The sequence below is a fragment of the Mirounga leonina genome, unplaced genomic scaffold (genome assembly GCF_011800145.1).
Source record: "Mirounga leonina isolate KUSES-001 unplaced genomic scaffold, KU_Mleo_1.0 Mir_154, whole genome shotgun sequence".
In the NCBI taxonomy this organism is placed as follows: domain Eukaryota; kingdom Metazoa; phylum Chordata; class Mammalia; order Carnivora; family Phocidae; genus Mirounga; species Mirounga leonina.
Window position 1 is genome coordinate 36338933 of NW_023270389.1, and position 21467 is coordinate 36360399.

Sequence of the window (21467 nt, forward strand, 5' to 3'; positions counted from 1 at the left end):
GACTGAGTTAGTCTGAAAACCCAACAACTTAAGACCTTAAAAGACAGCCTTCACTTTAAAAAGTAGTTAAATATGTAAAACATTTGGTTGATAAAAACAATGTATGTATATTTATATTCCATTCTTTTCCATAGGGATTTGACATAACTTTGTGTGTTTGTAGAAAAAAAGTACAATTACTCTAAGATTTTTCTGTAAAACAGTATTATTTACAGTGAGGTATTAAACCCCAAAGAGGGTATTCAGTGGTGGACTGGGAGTTCACAAAACTACAAGATAAATATGGTCTATCTTCCAGAAACAAGAATGTTACGATGCATTTTTCCAGGGGTTGGGGGATGTGGGGAAGGAGTAATTGGAGAGGTAGATTGGGGATGATCACTATTCTAGGAAAGCAAAGCATAAAGAGACTGTGACCATTAATTTTATGTATCAACTTGACAGATCCATAGGGTGTTTAGATATTTGGTCAAATATTACTATTTTTTTTAAAAGATTTTATTTATTTATTTGACACAGAGAGAGAGACAGCTAGAGAGGGAACAAAAGCAGGGGGAGTGGGAGAGGGAGAAGCAGGCTTCCCGCTGAGCAAGGAGCCCGATGCGGGGCTCGATCCCAGGACCCTGGGATCATGACCTGAGCCAAAGGCAGACGCTTGATGACTGAGCCACCCAGGCGCCCCTGGTTAAATATTATTTTGAGTGTGTCTTTGAAGGTATTTTTGGATGACATTAACATTTAAATCCTTAGATGAATTAAGCAGATTGCTCTCTCTAATGTGGGTGGGCCCTGTCCAGTCAGTTGAAAATCTAGTAGAACAAAAAGGCTGACCCTCCCTTGAGTAAGAAAGTCTATTGGTCAGCTAACCACCAACCGATTCAGACACGAGCCAGCCCTGCCAAGATCAGCCATGAAACCCAGCTGAAGTAGGCATAGATCCGCTGACCCTAAGCAACACACACCAGTAAGTGAAAATAAATGCTTAGTATTGTATGCCCCTGAGATGTTCTGGTTGTTATTACACAGAAATAGCTGACTAATACACATTTATGTATGTCTGTATTGGGTTGACATTATATGTGTATTGCACTGGGTTACAAAAGGTTTAAAAAGCCACCAGTCTAGTAAAGCACTATGTTTCTCCTTCATTCCTTGTTATTTAATGAGGCTTAAAGGAAGTTCACGTCTAGGAGTGGCTTCTTGCAGTATTGGAGAATGAAGGTAAACCCTGAGAAAATATAGCAGAGAGATGAGAAATGAGAGGTGTGCATGAGTGTATGCAAGAGATAGTCAGAGACAGTGAGAGACAGAGAGACTTAATAGCAATAAGGGTCCTGTACCAACTGCAAGCCCCATGAGCCACAAATTTGGCCCATGCTAAAGAGAATCACATTATTCTGATAACCAAAGTAATGAAATTAGATCAAGATGTAGCTAAGAGACCCTGTAGCCAAAAGGGAAGGGGGACAAAACATAGCACCATTGGTAACAGTTAATTTTTTAAAGATTTTATTTATTTTTATTTGAGAGAGAGAGAATGAGAGCGAGGGAGTACATGAGAGGGGGGAGGGTCAGAGGGAGAAGCAGACTCCCCACTGAGCAGGGAGCCCGATGCGGGACTCAATCCAGGGACTCCAGGATCATGACCTGAGCCGAAGGCAGTCGCTTAACCAACTGAGCCACCCAGGCGCCCCAGTTAATTTTTTAAAAATCCTGTATATATCCAGTAAATTGAGATTCTTCAGGAAACCTGTTTCTTTGTATTGTTATCTCTAGGAATATTTTATTCTAAGTAAAGGACCATTGTATAGATTTCAGGTGCTATCTCTTTGGTCTCTTTCTCTTTCTTTGACTTTATTTCTAATCTATACATTTAATAATAATAATTAACACCTGAATATTTATTATATGCCAGTGACTGGGGTGTGTGTGTGTGTGTCATTAATGTCTAAATACCAAATTTATAGATCATTCTACACATTATATTTTGATTACTATCTCTAGTCTACAAGAATATATATTAGGAACCCTTAATTTCATGAGCAGCATTTTTTCTAATACATTTTTAAGTTACTTTCTAGGATTATTTCCACAAATGGATTTAGTGTTAGTTTGTTTCCATTTCAGAGGTTGGCATATCTAATCTTATTCCCAAATCTTCAGATTACATCAGAATTTGGATCCTAGACTGATTTTAATGAATATGTTCTTTAAATGCCTTTTCAACTTTAAAAAAATTGATCTATGAATTCTATTTTGTAATTTATAAAACTGAGGGAAAGAAGTGAGTTAGGAAAGGATACTATGTATCAGGGCAGAGTTAAGATGTAAACTTTAAACTTGTCACTGTCTAGCCTTTTCCTTTTTTTAAATTTAGCCAACTAAATCATCACAAAATCACATTTGTATGATCTAGAAATTTAGCAAAACTGTTTAAATCACCTTCCCACTTTTATTATTTATTTAAAGATTTTATTTATTTATTTGACAGAGAGAGTGAGAGAGTACAAGCAGGGAGGAGTAGTAGAGGGAGAGAGAGAAGCAGGCTTCCTGCTGAGTAGGGAGCCTGACGCAGGGCTCAATCCCAAAACCCTGAGATTATGACCTGAGCTGAAGGCAGACACTTAACCATCTGAGCCACCCAGGCGCCCCACCTTCCCCCTTTTAAAAGTCAGGATATGTGTTCAAATATAATTCTCCCAGGGTGCCTGGGTGGCTCAGTTGGTTGAGTGTCTGCCTTCGGCTCAGGTCAGGATCCCACGGTCCTGGGATGGAGCCCCGCATTGGGCTCCCTGCTCAACGGGGAGCTTGCTTCGACCTCTGCCTCTGCTGCTCCCCCTGTTTGTGCTGTCATAAAATAAATAAAATCTTAAAAAAAAAAAAAAGACAGGGAGATTTCAGTCTCCTTTCATAAACAATTCCAGAATTTAAAAAAAAAAACAACCCAACTCTTCAAGAAAATGTCCTTTACTTCTAACTGCAGAATTCATTCACTAAACAAATACTGAGACTCTCATATGCACAGGGATTGTACCAAGTGCTGAGAATATAAATTAAGACACTGTTTCCGTTCTTGAAGCAAAATTCTTTTTTATCAGAGGTGCAAATGCCCACAGCTAAGTTATATGCTAAGTAGGAAAGCTGGAATGCAAAAAGTTCTCAAAAGGTTCAGATAAGCGGGGCACCTGGGTGGCTCAGTCGTTAAGCGTCTGCCTTCAGCTCAGGTCATGATCCCAGGGTCCTGGGATCGAGCCCCTCATCAGGCATCCTGCTTGGCAGGGAGCCTGCTTCTCCCTCACCCTCTACTGTTCCCCCAGCTTGTGCTCTCTTGCTCTCTCTGTCAAATAAATAAATAAAATCTTAAAAAAAAAAAAAAAGTACAGATAAGCTAAAACAAACCAGGTGAAATTAAATGACAATCCATTTATATTCATTTGCTTAGGAGGGGAGGGGTTAAAAAAAGAAAATAAAAAACCTACTGGAGTCTAAGTGGAGACACAGGCTAAACAATAACAAATGTCAAAGACTCAGAGAATAATCCCTGAAACAAATAATATATGTTAATAAAATAAAAGACCCGAATAGAGATGACTCCAGATTTAGTAACATGGGCAGTTGTTGCCAAGAAAGCTTATCTTATTATTTTTTTAAGATTTTATATTTTTATTTGAGAGAGAGAGAGAGTGAGAGCACAAGCTGGGGGAGCAACAGGCAGAGGGAGAGGGAAAAGCAGACTCTGCTGAGCAGGGAGCCCGACCTGGGGCTCCATGGGGTGCTCGATGGGTGGGGTTCAACGCTGGGTTGGATCCCAGGATCCTGGGATCATGACCTGAGCCAAAGGCAGATGCTTAACTGACTGAGCCACTCAGGCGCCCCTGGTCTTTTCAAACATTTAAATGACCAGTGTGACAGAGCTTGTTAGCTACCTTTCAATACTCATTTCCTCCTTCATCCTTAGCAATGGAACCTTGGTTTTTATGACCTTTCCCAGTCTCCTTTCAAGTTCATGGGCCATGTGACTAAGTTCTGAACATTGATATATCAACACAAATGGCATGCTATACTTCCAGAAAATCTCCTTAAAGAGAAGGGCTGTGGCCTTCTGCCTTTTTTCCTCTAAGTTGGAGTGTGGTCATGATGACTGGCATTCTAACCGCCATCTTGGATTACAAGGGCAAAAGTGACACTCTAGGAAGGTGGAGAGCTGAGATAAAAGCAGCCTGGATCAATGACACTTTCATTGCAGTTGTCGTTTCAGCCCAGGACTGCCTACTTCTGTATATCTTTTACATGAAAAGTAAATTTTCATTTTGTTTAAGACAGTTATTTGGGGTTTCTCTTAGATGTAGTTGAACTTTGGGTACAGAAAAACAAAAAAAACAAAAAAAAGGAAAGAAAAAGAGAAAAAGGAAAAAGAAAGGTTTTCTAGGACTTAAACATCTTAAAAAATGAAATGATCTTTGTGTTGTAGTTTCCTATCTCTATATCTGTTTAAATGGAGGTTGTAAGACCATTTTCAGAAATGGTAGCTATGGGGGGAGGGGAGGGCATTGCCAGACCTCTAAAATTATATGATCCCAACCCCACTCCACCTTGAGGATCAGTGGCTCTAAAAACACAAAACAAACGAAACAAAAACATGGAGCTCCCCCTTGTTGTGAATGTTTGGGCCCTCCCCACCAGACTGGGCTCAATGTTGCACAGCATCACCTGACTGTTTTGGAGTTAAAGAGCACTTCTACTATAATAATGAAGAACAACCAAAAAGCAAATCAATAAACTTTTCAGCAAAATTGTTGTCATAAAGAAAATCATTATGAGCCTGGATGATATGAATAAAATAGGACATCTGTTGAATTCCTTCCTGTGTGCCTAGTGTAGTTGGTGAATTAAGGTGTAGTCCACAGTTACTGCCCTGCTTAAATTTTTTCTTTCTTTTGTATAACGGATAATACCCCTATCCTCTTTCCACCTTTCCTCTTCCATTCTACTTCTCAACTTCTAGTAGGTGGAATTTTACATTATTTTTAAAATTATACTTATCTGTGTTTTGTCTATTGATTCTTTAAACATTTATTTCCTTGAAATAGGAATACATACACATGGCAAAAGATACCAACTGTGAATGGAATACATGAGATAAAATCCCCCTTCCATCTCAGACAGTGACCTCCCCTCCCCAGCAGTAAACAGTTTCTTATATACTCTTTCAGAAACACTCTCAGCATGTACAGGCAGCTATAGTTATTTATGTGTGTATGTTAAAAAGGAGATATATACATACTGCTATGGTCTGGATGTTGGTTTTGTTCAATTCAGCAAACATTTATTAAACACCTACTATATACACAGACGTAGATAACCTTTGTTCTCTCTTTTCCTTAACATAAAGTTCCAGCTGTATATATCCATCTGATAATAGGGAAGAAATAATTGCACTCGGTACTTCAACTTTTGAAATATTACATGCTACTTTTGCCTATAACTCTAGAGCTACATTGCTCTAAGACACTTAGTTCCATTTTTTTCCTTTTATTATCCGTATGAGTACTTTTCTGGAGTAGGTTCATATTAGTTGTTCCCATTTCCTTAAAGGACTTCTTCACTTCTCGTCCACTGCAGTTTGGTTCTTTGGCCCATGATCCCAGTAAAAGTGGTCTTTCCAAGATCATTCGTGTTCTCTTACTTGCCGAAGCATTGTACGTACTGGAGCCTTGTCTTTAATTACTGACTTCTCTGCTGTCCTGGTGATCCTTTCTCTTTAGATCTCTCTATACCTCTGGTTTCAGGAAGTTACACTCTCCTTAGTTCTCTTATTTCTCACTCTATGCTCAGCCTCTTTTATGCATTTCTTGTCCTCTGTATGGCCTTTCAATTTTTGTGTCCATCTGCTTTTCATTCTCAGCTCATTATATTTCTCATTTTACATCCTCTTCTTGCATGATCTACTTAGGTCTCATGACCTTAGTTAGCTACAAGCAACTGGTAACAAATCCCTCTCTGCACTCTTGATCTTAATTATATACCCAACTGCATGCTGGTATCTCCCTATTGATATCTGGACATATCTGGAAATGAATTCATTCTCCTTGTCCCTCAAATTGGTAAGTCTTCAGCATTCACCAACTCTGTTGTTGACACAATCCACCCAGACATTCAAGCCAAAATCCTGGTATCAGCTTAGACTCCTCCATTCCCTCTTCCTTTGCATATTCAACCAATCCCCCAAATTTGCTCATTTTACCTAATTATTTGTATCTGTCCCCAATTCTATTCTTGCTACCACTGCCATAACTTAAACCTCATAATTTCTTAACTAATTTAACAGTCTAATTGATTTGCCACATTCAATTTTTATCTAAAATACCAATTGAACTAAATCACTCTCTTGCTTAGATCCCTGATCCTTTTCCATTATTTATAAATTGCTTAACCCTTTGAACACTATCAAAGCCTTTATGTGGTTCAGTCCTTGCCTAACTCTCTAGGCCCATTCTGAGTTCACTTCATGCTCCAGGAATACAAAATTACTTGTAGCTCCTTGGGCGCCTGGGTGGCTCAGTTGGTTAAGCGACTGCCTTCAGCTCAGGTCATGATCCCGGAGTCCAGGGATCAAGTCCCGCATCGGGCTCCCTGCTCAGCAGGGAGCCTGCTTCTCCCTCTGACCCTCCCCCCTCTCATGTGCTCTGTCTCTCTCATTCTCTCTGTCTCAAATAAATAAATAAAATCTTTTAAAAAAAAGTTTGAAAAAAAAATTACTTGTAGCTCCTTGACATAACACAATTCAAGATTCTTTGCATTTCCCATACTGTTTCCTTCCTTTCTTTTTTTTTTTTTTAAGATTTTTTTATTTTTAAGCTACCTCCACACCCAACATGGGGGGCTTGAACTCACAACCCTGAGATCAAGAGTTGCATGCTCTACTGACTGAGCCAGCCAAGCACCCCCCATACTATTTTCTGTACCTGGAATGCTCAATATTTTCCTCATACTTTTTATGTCCTATTTGAGAAATTTGACTACCCAAAGTTATAAAGACAATAAACCATGGTATTTTCTAAAAGCACTATTGTTTTATCTTTTACTTTTAAGTCCATAATCTATTGAGTTTTGTTTTGCTTTTGTTTTTAGTATGAGTAGGCATCAAGGTTTTTTATTTTCCACATAGACATTCAATTGACCCAGGAACATTTATTAAAGCAACCATTGTTTTCTCCACATTAGTACAGTGTCACCTTCGCATAAAAAAAATGTTCACATGAGTTCTATTCAGTTCCATTGGTCTCCTTTCTAACACCTGGTAGTATAAATCCTCCAACTTTGTTCTTCCTCCAGATTATATTGACTGTTCTTTTTTTTTTAAAGGTTTTATTTATTTATTTATTTGACAGAGAGACACAGCCAGAGAGGGAACACAAGCAGTGGTAGTGGGAGAGGGAGAAGCAGGCTTTCCGTGGAGCAGGAGCCAGCCCGACCTGCAGCTCGATCCCTGGACCCTGGGATCATGACCTGAGCCGAAGGCAGACGCTTAACCGACTGAGCCACCCAGGCAACCCTGTCTTGGCTGTTCTTGATCTTCTGAATTTCCATTTAAGTTTCAGCTTGTCAAATGACACACACACAATCTGCTGGGATTCTTTTTTTTTTTTTTTGCAAGACACAGCGAGAGAGGGAACACAAGCAGGCAGAGGGAGAGGGAGAAGCAGGCTTCCCGCAGAGCAGGGAGCCAGATGCGGGGCTCGAACCCAGGACCCTGGGATCATGACCTGAGCCGAAGGCAGACGCTTAAGGACTGAGCCACCCAGGCGCCCCTCTGCTGGGATTCTAATAGGGATCAGACTAAATCTACCGATCAACTGGGGAAGACTAACATTTTTACAATATTGAATCTTCCAATCCATGAGCATACTGTATCTGACCAGTTATTTGGGTCTTCTCTAATTTCTTTGAATATAATTTTCAGTATAGAGGTCTTATACACCTTTCACTAAGATTTATTCCTATGTGCTGTATGTTAGGTGGTGCCCCTAATATATCAGGTCCTAATCTCTGGAACCTATAAATGTTACCCTATTTGGAAGAAGGGTCTTTGCAGATGTGATTAAGGCTTTGGAGACAAGGAGATAATCCTAGATCATCCAGATGGATCCTAATGCGATCAGTGTCTTTATATAATAGAGGAAGAGGAAAATTCATCACACATAGAAGAGAAGGCAGAGATGGAGGCAGAGATTGGGGTGATGCTGCTTCAAACCAAGGAATGCTAGCAGACACCAGAAACTGGAAAAGGCAGGGAACAAATTCTCCCTAAAGCCTCTGGAGGGAGTGCAGCCCTGCTCACACCTTGATTTCACACTTCTGCCTCCAGAAGTATGACAGGAGTTTGTTTTAAGCCACTGAGTTTGAGATAATTTGTTACAGCTGTCATAGAAAGCTAATACACTAGATATTTGATATTTTTGATGCATTCATATGTTACCACTTTAAAAAATTCATTTTCGGGGCGCCTGGGTGGCTCAGGTGGTTAAGCATCTGCCTTCGGCTCAGGTCATGATCCCAGGGTCCTGGGATCAAGCCCCGCATCGGACTCCTGGCTCAGCAGGGAGCCTGCTTCTCCTTCTCCCTCTGCCTCTCTCCCTGCTCATGCTCTCTCTCTCTGTATCTCTGTGTCTCAAATGAATAAATAAAATCTAAAAAAAAAATAAATAAATAATTCATTTTCTAATTATTTAGTGCTAGTATTTTAAAACATAATTGACCTTTATATACTGACTGTATCCAGCAACTTGCTAAATTCATTATTAATACTGAAGGTTTACAGATTATCTTATATACAGACTACCATGCTTTCTCCAAATAACAAATTTATGTATTTCTTTCCAATCCTTATACTTTTGGGGGCACCTGGGTGGCTCAGCCAGGTAAGTGTCTGCCTTCAGCTCAGGTCATGATCTTGGGGTTAAGCCCAGAGTCAGGTTCCCTGCTCAGCGAGTAGTCTGCTTCTCTATCTCCCTCTGCCCCTCCCCAACTCATGCGCACGCTCTCTCTCTCTCAAATAAATTAAAAACAAAACAAAAACAATCCTTATACATTTTTTCCTTGCCTTTTTGTTGCTGGAATGTCCAGTACAATAGTGAAGTTTTTCCTCTTATATCTTTTGATTTTAGAACTATGAGATGTATCATCGATTCCAAATTTAAACTATAATGAAAATAGTAAAAAAAAATTTTAATACAGTCAAAAAGCAGTCAAACAAACAAGATAACAAATATTGTTCTAGTTAACAAATCCAGAGGCCTTTTCTTAAACCCTTCTCATGATTCTGCACCACTGGACATTATTTATTAACCCTTTCTTAAAGCTTTCTTCTTCCTTGACCGGATTCTTTTCCTCTAACCCCTTATAGACATCCCCAGGATTTTCTTCTTAGGTTTTTTCCTTTTTTTATACTGTTCTTATTAACTCTTAGGAAATCATTTTAAGGCTTATTATTCTTCAGAACCAGGCCAGCTTCAGGTGTTTTCCTTCTCTTCAGGGACAAAACAGAAAGAAAAGCCCCCATCCCTGAGGTTCTTCTCCCAAGAGTGGAATGCATTCTTCCTTGTTCTGTCCTCTTTGTTGTACTCAAGAAAAGTGTGGAATCTTAAGAGTTTTACTAATAATTAGAAATAAGTTACAAAAGTCCCCAAATCTTCACAATGTTTTTTTATCCTTGATCTATATGCAGAAATTCCTTTCAGTAGAAAAGAGGCTGGAAAATGTTGCAAAGTTGGGAAGTTAGCATGCTGGCCAAAAGGCCTCAAAGTGACATCTACTTTTTGTGAATTCACTTAGTTCTGGGTCTGGCCTTTGCATTACAGGACCAGAGATACTGAATAACGTTCAACAGAGGCTTGTGTATAAAAATGAAAATACCAACGTATTAATTTACAATAAAAAATGTATCTGTCATAGGAAATGGTATTCATTTCATTTGCCCAGGATATTCTCTCAGTGTAGAAAAACTATACAGGAATTAAAATAATATTCAGAACTGTATTTGTTGAGAGAGAGAAATGAATAAAAGGTTTAGTTGTATGAGCTAAGGGAATCATATCAAGCTTCGATAGATCAAACTACTTCCACTCTCAGAACAAGATAGGTTTTGTACCTGCTCAGGAGACTTTCCCCTTTAGACAGGGATCCTGCCAAATATTTACTTCCCAGGCTTTTTTTTTTTTTTTTGGTTCAATTCCTGATTGAGACACTCCTGCTTTAGGCATGTTTCTGCTTTCAGTGATTTCTGCTTTGATCCACTCCGCATTGACCTATAATAGAATTCATACAGGACAATTTTTAAGTGTTTGGGAGAATACCTTACCTATGGACCATAAATACTGCTTTGCATTCATTTGCATACTAGCTGTTCACCGGAAGTCCTCAATTCTTACTGCTGAGCAAAAACAGTAAGTAATAAAGAAAAAGAATATCATAAATAGCTCCCAATGCCAGGCAGGCTGGCACAGAGCAGACTTCCTCAAATCTGGTGAACGAAATAAACAGTTCCCTATTCCTTCCCCCTTCTGCCTAATGCAATTCCGAAAAGCATTACAGAGCACATAGCCTGCCAGGCTGGAAACCCTGCCAGAATGCAGCTCTTGCCTCCACCTCTACCGGGGGCTCCGCCCTCCCTACAGCTCGGCTCCAAGCCCTGACCACGGGGCAGCGCGGACTGAGGAAGCACCACTGGGCAGGGCCCCGGTCGTAATTTTGTTTCACCACTGACAACACCCACTTTCTAACTAATGAAACAGTAAAGGCGAAAAATGGATGAAAATAAAGCAAAGGTGAGAAGAGAAACCGGAGAGAAGGTTTTTAACAAAACGCAGCGTCCAGATAATCAGGACCGCGTCTGCTACTCGGGGCCTGGAACTCGGAGGGTGCCCGGTCACACAGTCCGACTCCGCGGCGGGCAAGGGCGCGACACCAGCTCGACGCCGGCGGAGGAGCCGCGAAAGCGAGCAGTCGAGCCGCCGCAGGATCTCAAGGGGGCCGCGCTCCCGCCGAGACCTGCCCGGCCGTCCCGACCCGCAACCCTCCGAGAGAGGGGGGCCGCTGCCCTGACGCGGCCCCTCGGATCGCGCCGGCCCTTTCTCAGGCTGGGCGCGTTCCTTCCGCCCTGAGAGGGCAAAGAGTCCCACGCCCTCGTGTTCGCCTCCGCCCGGGCGCCGGAGCGCCCCCTAGGAAGGAAGCCGGAGAGGCGGCCGCGCCTCTGCGGCGATTTTATTAGCTTGGTTGGGGTTGCCCGGGCTGCCAGCAAGCGGGGCTTCCCCGCCCCTCCCCCTCTACCCCTCCTCCTCCCCCCCCGCCCCTCCCCGCCCCGCGGCCGGAACCTCCCTGCGGGGCGGAGTGATACCGGCGGCGGCGAAGAGCGCGGCGCGGCCGACAGGGGCGCCCGGGACTGCGCGGGGCGGGCGGCGGGAGGAGGGGAGAGAGGCGGGGCCGGGGCGGGTAGTTGTGAGGCGACTGCGCTACTGCCGGACCGGGGCGGTTATGGCGGCTCCATATTAACACCCTCCTCCTCCTCCTCTGCCGCCGCCGTCTCCTCCTCCTCCTCCTCTCCCTCCCGCCCGCACTCGTAAGCCATCTCCCCCTTCACCCTGACGCCTACCGCTTCCCCTCACCTTTCCCCCTCCCCTCTTATACCATGCCCGGCATGATGGAGAAAGGGCCCGAGTTACTGGGGAAGAACCGATCGGCCAACGGCAGCGCCAAGAACCCGGCGGGCGGCGGCGGCGGCGGCGGCGGCGCCTCGTCCACCAACGGCGGGCTGCACTACTCCGAGCCCGAGAGCGGCTGCAGCAGCGACGACGAGCACGGTGGTAGCCTCGAACTCCTCCCCGCCAGCCCGCCTGCCCCCCTCCCTCCTCCCCTCCCCCAGCCCCCTCCCCTCGCCGCGCTCCCGCCCTCCCTCCCCTCGGAGCCCGGGCGCTGCGGTAGCCTCGAACTCCCGGTGCAGTGCAGCAGCACCCCCCGCGACCCTCGTCCCTCCGCCCTCGACCAATCCTCCGCCCTCGCCCCCCCCTCGCTCCCCGCCCCCATCCGCTGCCATCTCCCGGAGTGCCCGGAGTTAATATCTTCCCATCCACCCGCCGCTTCTTTCCTCCCTCCAGCAATTTTTATATTTTATTAAGTGTCTCTTCCTTTTTCTTTTTTTCTTCTCTTTCTTTTCTTTTTCTTTTTTTCCTCTTTTCTTTCTTTCTTTTTTTTTTTTTTTCTTTTTCTTTTTGGCATTGCTTTGCAGATGTTGGGATGAGAGTCGGAGCTGAATACCAAGCTCGGATCCCTGAATTTGATCCAGGTAGATATATTTGCTTAAGCAAATCCTGTCTCCCCTTTTCTGGGAATGGTTTAGGGTGGAAGGGGTAGAGGGGCGGCCGAGGTAGGGGTCCGGGTGTGCGGTTGGGAGGGGATGCGGGGCTGGGATGGGCAGGCATCTGGAGGGGAGGCTGTCAGGCTTGGCAGGGCTGTGACACAGGGCGTGTGGGCAGATGTGTGCATTGCAAGGTTAACATGGTTCCTTCGGAGGCCACTTGCCCGGTGGTGGCATCGCCTTTCTGTCCCCATGAGCCCGGGGCGAGGTCGGGGAGAGCAGAGGGAGGCGGCCCTCGGCGGATTCGGGGGTCCGAGGCTGGGGAAGGGGCGGCTGCTGGGCCGAGGGCTGGAGGAGAGGGTGTGCGGGCTGCGTGTGGAAGAACCGTGCAAATGTCAATTGCCATACCGCCGGCCCCCGGGAGCGGAGGGCCGCGCTCCGCAAGGGCGGCGGATGCCGGGGCTGCTGTCATCGGCCGAAGCCGAGGGCGAGCCCTGGCCGACCCGCGCGCACACGGGATTTTCTTTTTTCTTTCTTTTTAGCTAGGTGGTGTAGCATTGGTCGCGACAGCTCTGCGGAGTGTAGGAGCCGCGGAGAGAAAGGGATGGGGGAAGGGGGTGGGGAGAAGCCAGAGGCACACCTCGCCCTCCAGCCAGCCCTAGGAAGTCAGACCACAGGACAGTGGCTGCAGCTGCCAAGGAGACATTTTCTCCCCGAGCAGCCAGGTTCCAGCGTCCTCTGCCAACCCAGCTTGCGGGCTCCCTGTCTACTTTTCTCCAAACAGGCTCTCTGGCGGTCACGGGATTTCAGCCTGGACGGGGATTGGGCGAGAGTTCCGCATATGGAGGCGCCCTTGCTGGAGCCTCCCGAAGTGGAGCGTGTTTCCTTCTCCCCACCCCAGACCCTCTACAGTTCAGGCTTTGGACAGACTTTGAAGGAGCTCTTTTTTACCCCCCTTTCTCCCTTACAGTTGGTCAGTTTTTTGCCCATTGCCCACTCCTAATAACATTGTGTCGGACTTTTGAATTCTGTATTAGATATTAATAGGGCTTACTTTTTTGGAGGGGGGGAGGGAGGGATAGCTTCTTTACTTCGTTATAGGGTATAGGTGGGTATTATCATTCATCCCCTGCCCATTTCAGCAATGCAAAATAAAGAGTTTTAGGTGGCATCTCCTCCTGTCCGAGGGGGAGAGTAAAATAATGAGTGTTACAAGGATTGTCAGTGCAGTCTGTTTTTCAGTAGGTAAAAGCAATGATAGAAGTGCTCACTAGATGTGGGTTGCCTTCTAAATGACATAGCTGTTAATACATTTTATTCAAAAGCTATTGAGTGTGTGTACTGGTGGTCTTCAAATAATTTTAAATGTTCTGTGAAATTAATTTTATTGATGTAGCTGGTAGGTGAATAACATTTTCACATTACTATGCTGCTTCAGGTATTAACTTGATATTTGGAAAAAGCATGCTTTGGCTTAAGATAGACTGAATTCAGTTCCCAGCTGTTTTAATTTTGTGCTCTGAGCAAGTCAGTGTCCTTCTCTGATCCTTAGTTTCCCTAGCTGTAAAATGGACATAAAAAATGCTTCATGGAATTTATTTTTTAATTTTTTTTTAAAGATTTTATTTATTTATTTGACAGAGAGAGAGAAAGAGAGAACGCACAAGCAGGGGGAGCAGCAGGGAGAGGGAGAGAAAGAAGCAGACCTCCCACCAAGCAGGGAGCCCGATGCGGGACTCGATCCCAGGACCCTGGGATCATGACCCCAGCCGAAGGCAGACGCTTAACGGACTGAGCCACCCAGGCACCCGGAATTTTTTTTTTTTTTTTTTAAGATTTTATTTATTTATTTGACAGACACAGCGAGAGAGGGAACACAAGCAGGGGGAGTGGGAGAGGGAGAAACAGGCTTCCCTCCGAGCAGGGAGCCCAGTGTGGGGCTCGATCCCAGGACACTGGGATCGTCACCTGAGCTGAAGGCAGATGCCCAACAACTGAGCCACCCAGGCGCCCCGCTTCATGGAATTCTTATCCGGAATACATGATTGGGCATATGGCAGTTACTCAGTAAAGATCAAATTTAATAATTAAGAAGAATGATTCTGCAAACATTTGTATCTTTATGATTTGGGGCATTCATTGGTACTCTGCTTTTTTGGGAAATAATAAACTGATTTACAAATTAGAATTCAACAGCCAGAACTATTTCATAAGTTAATAAACATATCTTTTTTTTGCTTCATTAGGTAGGTTTATATTTCATAGACAACTGTACACGGGTTGAGTAGGAGGTCTTGTGTCTAAAAACCAGACTTCTTGCTGGAACAAATTTATATATGCCATGGTCTAGATCACTATAAAGGTTTTTTTGTTTTGTTTGTTTGTTTGTTTTTTTGGTTTTCATTTCATGATAAATACTGGAATAAATTCCAAATTTGGAAAATAATTCACTAAAAGTGCAGAACACTTCCAGTAGTTTCACATGGCCACTATTTGAATTATCCAGTTTACTTGATCATCATTTTTATTATTATTATTATTTTTAAAGATTTTATTTGAGGGGTGCCTGGGTGGCTCAGTCGTTAAGCGTCTGCCTTCAGCTCAGGTCGTGATCCCGGGGTCCTGGGATGGAGCCCCGCATTGGGCTCCCTACTCCGCGGGAAGCCTGCTTCTCCCTCTCCCACTCCCCCTGCTTGTGTTCCCTCTCTCACTGTGTCTCTCTCTGTCAAATAAATAAATAAAATCTTTAAAAAAAAAAAAGATTTTATTTGAGAGACAAAGCATGAGTAGGGAGGAGGAGCAGAGGGAGAGGGGGAAGCTGACTCTCCACTGAGCAGGGAGCTTGGCTCAATCCCATGACCCTGGGATCTATACCTGAGCCGAAGACAGATGCTTAACCCACTAAACCACCCACATGACCCCATTTTTTTTATTATTATTTTGAACCTAAGCAGAATATTTGTGGAAAAAAAATCACTGAATTATTACATTTTTTTAAAAGTCATTTTCAAGTTACTCAGATTATAATTGATATTCTTTATTAGGGTAAGAATATATGTCACATTTTAAAAATTCATCTGTGAATTTTCTCCTTAATAATCTGCAGGAGAATACTGAACCCAAGGGCACAATTAAAACCAGTTATCACTTAAACCTGGATAGGCTTTCCTATAATCATAAGCAAATCTTGTCAAGCAAATGCAGATTATCAGTTGTTAGACACTTTTTTAAAAGTAAATATTGAACCTCTGTGCCTTTCAATATAGTGCCATTGTTCTGTTTTATTCTAAGTGTTGTGTCAAGTTTCTACTTCACATCAATTCAATATAATTTGGTAAGAAACATATTTCCTTGGGGGCACCTGGGTGGCTCAGTCGTTAAGCGTCTGCCTTCGGCTCAGGTCATGATCCCAGTGTCCTGGGATCGAGTCCTGCATCGGGCTCTCTGCTCAGCCACAGGCCTGCTTCTCTCTCTCCCACTCCCCCTGCTTGTGATCCTTCTCTCGCTGTGTCTCTCTCTGTCAAATAAATAAAATCTTAAAAAAAAAAAAAGACACATATTTCCTTGGAGAAGGTAAAAGGAAAAGAGATATGTATTAATGATAGAAATTGAGAAACGGTCAATTCCTGTCTCTCCTTTTCTCTTTTTCACACCTTTGTCTTTAGTCTCATAAACCACTGAGTCTACCTTCATGAAGATTATTCACCCATAACCAAATTATTTGGAGGAAAAATTCCTTAGGTTCCAAGATTATGATCAGAATATAGGAAAATTAAAGAGTTTGTGTGTGTGTGTAGGATATTTTTATTGGAGGAGTTAATAGTGATGATAGAAATCAAACAGAATGACTTACTAAAATGAATATTTTAGAAAATATGAGAATTGTGATTTAAATTGGAACTACTGAATATAAGTTTAGGAACAGTTTATGTTAACACCATTGCTAAGAATGCCTTTATAAAAATTTGCTAACTGGATTTGATTATTTTCTTAGGTGCCTTTTTTTCTTCAGATTTTTCAATTACCAACTTTTATTTAGTGCCTCCTGACTATTTGTATATCAAGGAGGAGCAGTTTCGTGTGGTGATTAAGAGTCTCACCTCTTCCCATATGCCTTTTAGCTAATATGGCGTAGTGACCTTGACGAACTACCTGATGTATCCATACCTTTATTTTCTCATTTGTGAAAGGGAGATAATGTTAACTATATCATAATATTAGGTGAAAATTATTGTCTATAAAGCAATGGTCTTCAAAATGTTTTGCTTGTATATTCATAAAAGAATTTTCAAAAAAATACTTTCTCGCATATTTTTAACATCTGTCACTTACTGCTGTGTTTAAATAGTTGAAAAACATATCTCCAGTGTATTGAAAATATTAGCACTTTGAAATAAAGCCATTATACCCTTATTTTAAATGCATCCAGTTAAATATAAATACTAGAGTAATATGATCGTATCTATTTTATAAAAAGTATGAATAGGTAAACAGTCTGAAAGTTTACATTTTTCCTTTTTATCTTTGAAATCATTTCCATGCATTTTCCCCCACGGAATTTTATATTTTTGTGCTTGAATGTGTTTTATTGATCACCTATCCAGTTTCTCTACCACTGTAATATGTATTCTTGTGAACATAAGGTTCTAAGTGTTAAGTCTCTTCTGGTTTGAGTTATTACAATTAATGTGTAATTGATTGAAATTGTAATAGCTATGATGCCTTGAGTAAAGGAGAGCCTTGCCAAAACCCTTTGTTTGGCACTGTAGATGTCTCAAAATTTTGAGCGATATACTCTTGTCAGAAATAGGATGGGATGAGAGAGCTACCCCCCCCCTTTTTTTTTTTAAGTGAGAGAAGGGCATTTGTGAAGGAGGTCATAAGTAGAAAGAGCATATAGCTTAGACTGCAGGTGAGTTCTCAGGCAGATTGTCTTGGGAAAGAGCACACAGGGAAGCTAAAGTTCTGAAAATTGATTCCCATAAAACTTACTTATGTACCTCTTGGAAAGTCGTTATTTATCCCAGTTTGAAGGTAGTGAATTAAATATGTAAGTGAGAGCCCAGTTCATAAATAGGAGAATTTTATGTGTGTCTTAATATTCTCAGTACTTAAGTTCTTTATATAGAACATTTGTCCCATGATTTCCATCAGAATCCTTATTCTAAATGTCTTAAATCTAAGAAGAAGTGGATTTTTATTTTTGTACTTATTTTGAAATTTGCTATTGGTGTAAAAATCCTAGTTTATCAAAATTATACTTTTGTTTTTTTAGTTGTTGGTTTTCCCCAATGGTCTTATAAATGTACTTTACCAACTGCAGTTAAGATATCTAAAAGATTTCAAAAGGTTTAAACTTTGTTTCATACTTTTAAAAATTGTTTAATGATTTTGTTTTCAGAACTGTCATGCTACTATACAGTCTTTTAAAATGAGAGTAGCTTGCTTTTTTTTTTTTTTTAAAGATTTTATTTATTTATTTGACAGAGAGATAGAGAGCACAAGTAGGCAGAGTGGCAGGCAGAGGGAGAGGGAGAAGCAGGCTCTCCGCTGAGCAGGAAGCTGGATGTGGGGCTCCATCCCAGGACCCCAGGATCATGACCTGAGCCAAAGGCAGCCGCTTAACCAACTGAGCCACCCAGGCTCCCCGAGAGTAGCTTGCTTATCTAGGTTTTGGTTTGTTTTTTAATCTATTTGGAAGATAGGATATTTCTAAGGCTGGATTATTTTGTTGGTGACGCAAGCTTGATTTTCAGTATTATTTCTTTCCTTTTTTCAAAGATTTTATTTATTTATTTGTCAGAGAGAGAGAGTGTGCACAAGCAGGGAGAGTGGCAGGCAGAGGGAGAAGCAGGCTCCCTGCTAAGCAAGGAGCTGGATGTGGGACTCGATCCCAGGACCCTGGCATCATGACCTGATCCAGAGGCAGATGCTTAACTGACTGAGCCACCCAGGCATCCCTTCAGTATTATTCTGAGTATCAGACAGTTTTGAGATATAATGCTAAATATTGTTACATATAAAAGCAAAATAAATATTGAGTTTATGTCCTTTGGATATTTTTCTTCAGCTTTTATTTATTTTATTTTATTTTATTTTATTTTTTTAAAGATTTTATTTATTTGAGAGAGAGAGAATGAGAGAGAGCACATGAGAGGGGGGAGGGCCAGAGGGAGAAGCAGACTCCCTGCCAAGCAGGGAGCCCAATGGGGGACTCAATCCAGGGACTCCAGGATCATGACCTGAGCCGAGGGCAGTCGCTAAACCAACTGAGCCACCCAGGCGCCCCTTTCTTCAGCTTTTATAATGGAAAGGATAAAACTTCATTGGATGCAAAGCATCCTGAGGGGTACATTGTTTTTAATAATACAAGTTACTTTCTCCTTTTATAGGGGAGAAGTCAGGTCTGAGTTGTTAGAAAAACAAAAAAGTCATTTCAGCTATTCAATCTCATTTTCTTTTTTTTTTTTTTTTAAGATTTTATTTATTTATTTGACAGAGAGAGACCGAGAGAGGGAACACAAGCAGGGGGAGTGGGAGAGGGAGAAGCAGGCTTCCCGCGGATCAGGGAGCTCCGTGCGGGGCTCGATCCCAGGACCCAGGGATCATGAGCCAAAGGCAAACACTTAACGACTGAGCCGCCCAGGGGCCCCATCCAGTCTCATTTTCAAGGGTTTGGTGAGAGAAGGCATCAACTGTTTGTGTTAGAGCCCCATGAGTTTTTATTCATTTGTGTTATTTGATAAGCTGACAGGAAGTCTTTTCAGAGTAGAGATAGAAGGGAACAAGAAAAAACTGCTTTCAATGAGCATATATTAGTAATAATAATGTTCAGGTAATACATACTGTATGCCAGGGTGGGGAGAAGAAGAGGGAGAGGGGGAGAGAGAATCCTCAAGCAGACTTCCCACTGAGTAGGAAGCCTGGCATGGGGGCTCAGTGTGGGGCCTGGATCCCAGGACCCTGAGATCATGACCTGAGCTGAAATCCATAGTCAGCTGCTTAACCGAGTGAGCCACCCAGGTACCCCTCATCATCCGTGTTTTTAAAGAATTAAACTGAGGCATGGGCAACATAAGTAAATTTCCCTAAGATGACAAAGCTGAGAAATGGCAGAGCTTGAATTCAAATTAGAGTCTGGCTCTATAATGGTTACACTCTTAACCATTATATTAAAATACCTCATTTCCTGTGAACATCAGTCATCTCCTGGGCCTAGTTGACACATACATGATTAAAAATGGTGGAGTTTAGTTCAAGGTTAGGAAAAGAACATTGTGGGGTTGCCTGGGTGGCTCAGTTAAGCATCTGCCTTCAGCTCAGGTCATGATTGTGGGGTCCTGGGATTGAGCCCCACTTGGGGCTCCCTGCTCATTGGGGAGTCTGCTTATCCCTCTCCCTGCCTCCCACTCATGTTCTCTCTTGCTATCTCTCTCTGTCTCAAATAAATAAAATCTTAAAAAAAAAAAAAGGAACATTGTGAAATGCCTAATTAGGCATTCTCTGCTACCAGACACAATTACTCTCCCAATTAGCCCCCCCCACCCCCATATTAGAAGAGCTGTTAGTCCCCACAGCTTGGATGTCAGTTTTTGTCAGATCAAGCCCTTAATTGTAGTCCTAAGAATTTTTTGGGAAACTTAACTGTTATGCCTCATGGGGAAAAATACAAAAAAATAGTTCATATCTGTGTAAGAAGAGACATTTTGTGAAGGTATTTTAATTAAGATTTTCTATAATGCAAGAATCAGATGCAGGAAATATGTTTAAATATTAAGCCTGATATGCTCTTAAGACTTGAGACTTAATGGAAACCTTTCTTTGTTGCATTCCTTATTCTGTTAAGTAGGATTTAAATTATCTTATTGTTATAATCTATTGTGAAAAAGAATCAGTCCATGTTGAAGAATTGAAGTTTAGAATATGCACTAGAAATAGCAGTAGATAAAGATTTCTGACCAACTTGGATATGTCTGTTTTATTTCCTTTGAGTGGCTGCCAATTTTGCTTTTGTGTTTGTATTTTATGTGGTTAGAAATTTAATATGTATCTCGTTTTTGAAGTTTTTAAAAAACTTGGAATTTGTTTTCATTGAATATAAATTTTAGATAATGTACTTCTACTTTGCATTTTCTTAAATTCTCTGTTTTTTGTCCTCTTTATTAAAGAAAACGACAAAACGCAGTAGGTTTTGCTTTTAGATTCATTTTGTAAATATGATTTTTCTAATACTTTGGTACTGTTCTCTCATTTCTCTTTTCTCCATCCTTAATTTTTCCTTATAGTAAAACATAAAAATTTTAAAGCAATCTTAGCTTCATATTTTCACTAACAATATATCATTTTCTGTAATTTGTTGATTGAATATGCAGTAGTGATGTGTAATGATTCTCCAAAATTAAAAACTACTGAACTATATTAGATTATTCCTGGATAGATAACTTCTCTAGATTGAGATTATACTGGTAGTTCCTTTACCCCTGGAAGTGAATGTTCTTTATTCCAAATATCTTACAATCTTATGAGTGATTACAGCTTAACCTCAGAATTCTGTTAACGTTTTATGTGAATAATTTTGGAATTCTTGCCATTTGTTGGTGGTAGCTATCAATACCTCATAAAAGTCAATTATGATATATTCATAGACAAGTCTTAAAGTAAGTAGGTGGCAACAATGCTTCATTTCTTGATAGTTTTAATTAACTTGAATGCACCTAGGAATTAGAAAGAAACCAGAAAAGACCACTGAGTAATTAAAAGACAGAACCCACGGGCATGTACTTGGCACTGGGACAGCTGTGTCAGGCTTTCATTCATTCTATCCCTAATGCAGTTTTAATAGAGCTTGATTTTTCTGACTTTTCAGATCATAACAGATTAGAAATAAGCAACAGTAATGGTGTGCTTCTACAATAGAGGTAGACTCTGATTACTTCAAGAAACAGCATTATTAACTTTTATATTTTTTGACTTTGTTTTCCTCTTACACAGAGCACATAATTTTATAAATATAAACTAATGAAATTAACGCTAAAAAGGAATAGTTGGCAGACTCACAAGGAATAAGATTAAATAAAAACCATAAAAAACAGATACAAGTATTTTTAAATGATGG

General features: G+C 41.6%; 1 protein-coding gene and 1 long non-coding RNA gene across 4 annotated transcripts in view; one reads left to right on the forward strand and one right to left on the reverse strand.

Moving 5' to 3' along the window:
• Window positions 1-11292, reverse strand: part of LOC118014297 — a 31175-nt gene extending 19883 nt beyond the window's left edge. Inside the window, exon 1 of the long non-coding RNA XR_004680252.1 lies at window positions 10151-11292. This is a non-coding gene — a long non-coding RNA (uncharacterized LOC118014297). The remainder of the gene's footprint in view (window positions 1-10150) is intronic.
• A 216-nt stretch (window positions 11293-11508) lies between these two features.
• Window positions 11509-21467, forward strand: part of RCOR3 (REST corepressor 3) — a 56102-nt gene continuing 46143 nt past the window's right edge. For 2 of the 3 annotated variants that reach the window (XM_035010482.1, XM_035010483.1), the window contains exons 1-2: window positions 11509-11858; window positions 12284-12340. In XM_035010482.1, coding sequence (XP_034866373.1) covers window positions 11687-11858; window positions 12284-12340 — 229 coding nt within the window. In that variant the 5' untranslated portion in view covers window positions 11509-11686. Of the gene's footprint in view, window positions 11862-12283; window positions 12341-21467 lie in introns of all 3 variants that reach the window. The other variant, XM_035010481.1, reaches the window with a different exon arrangement.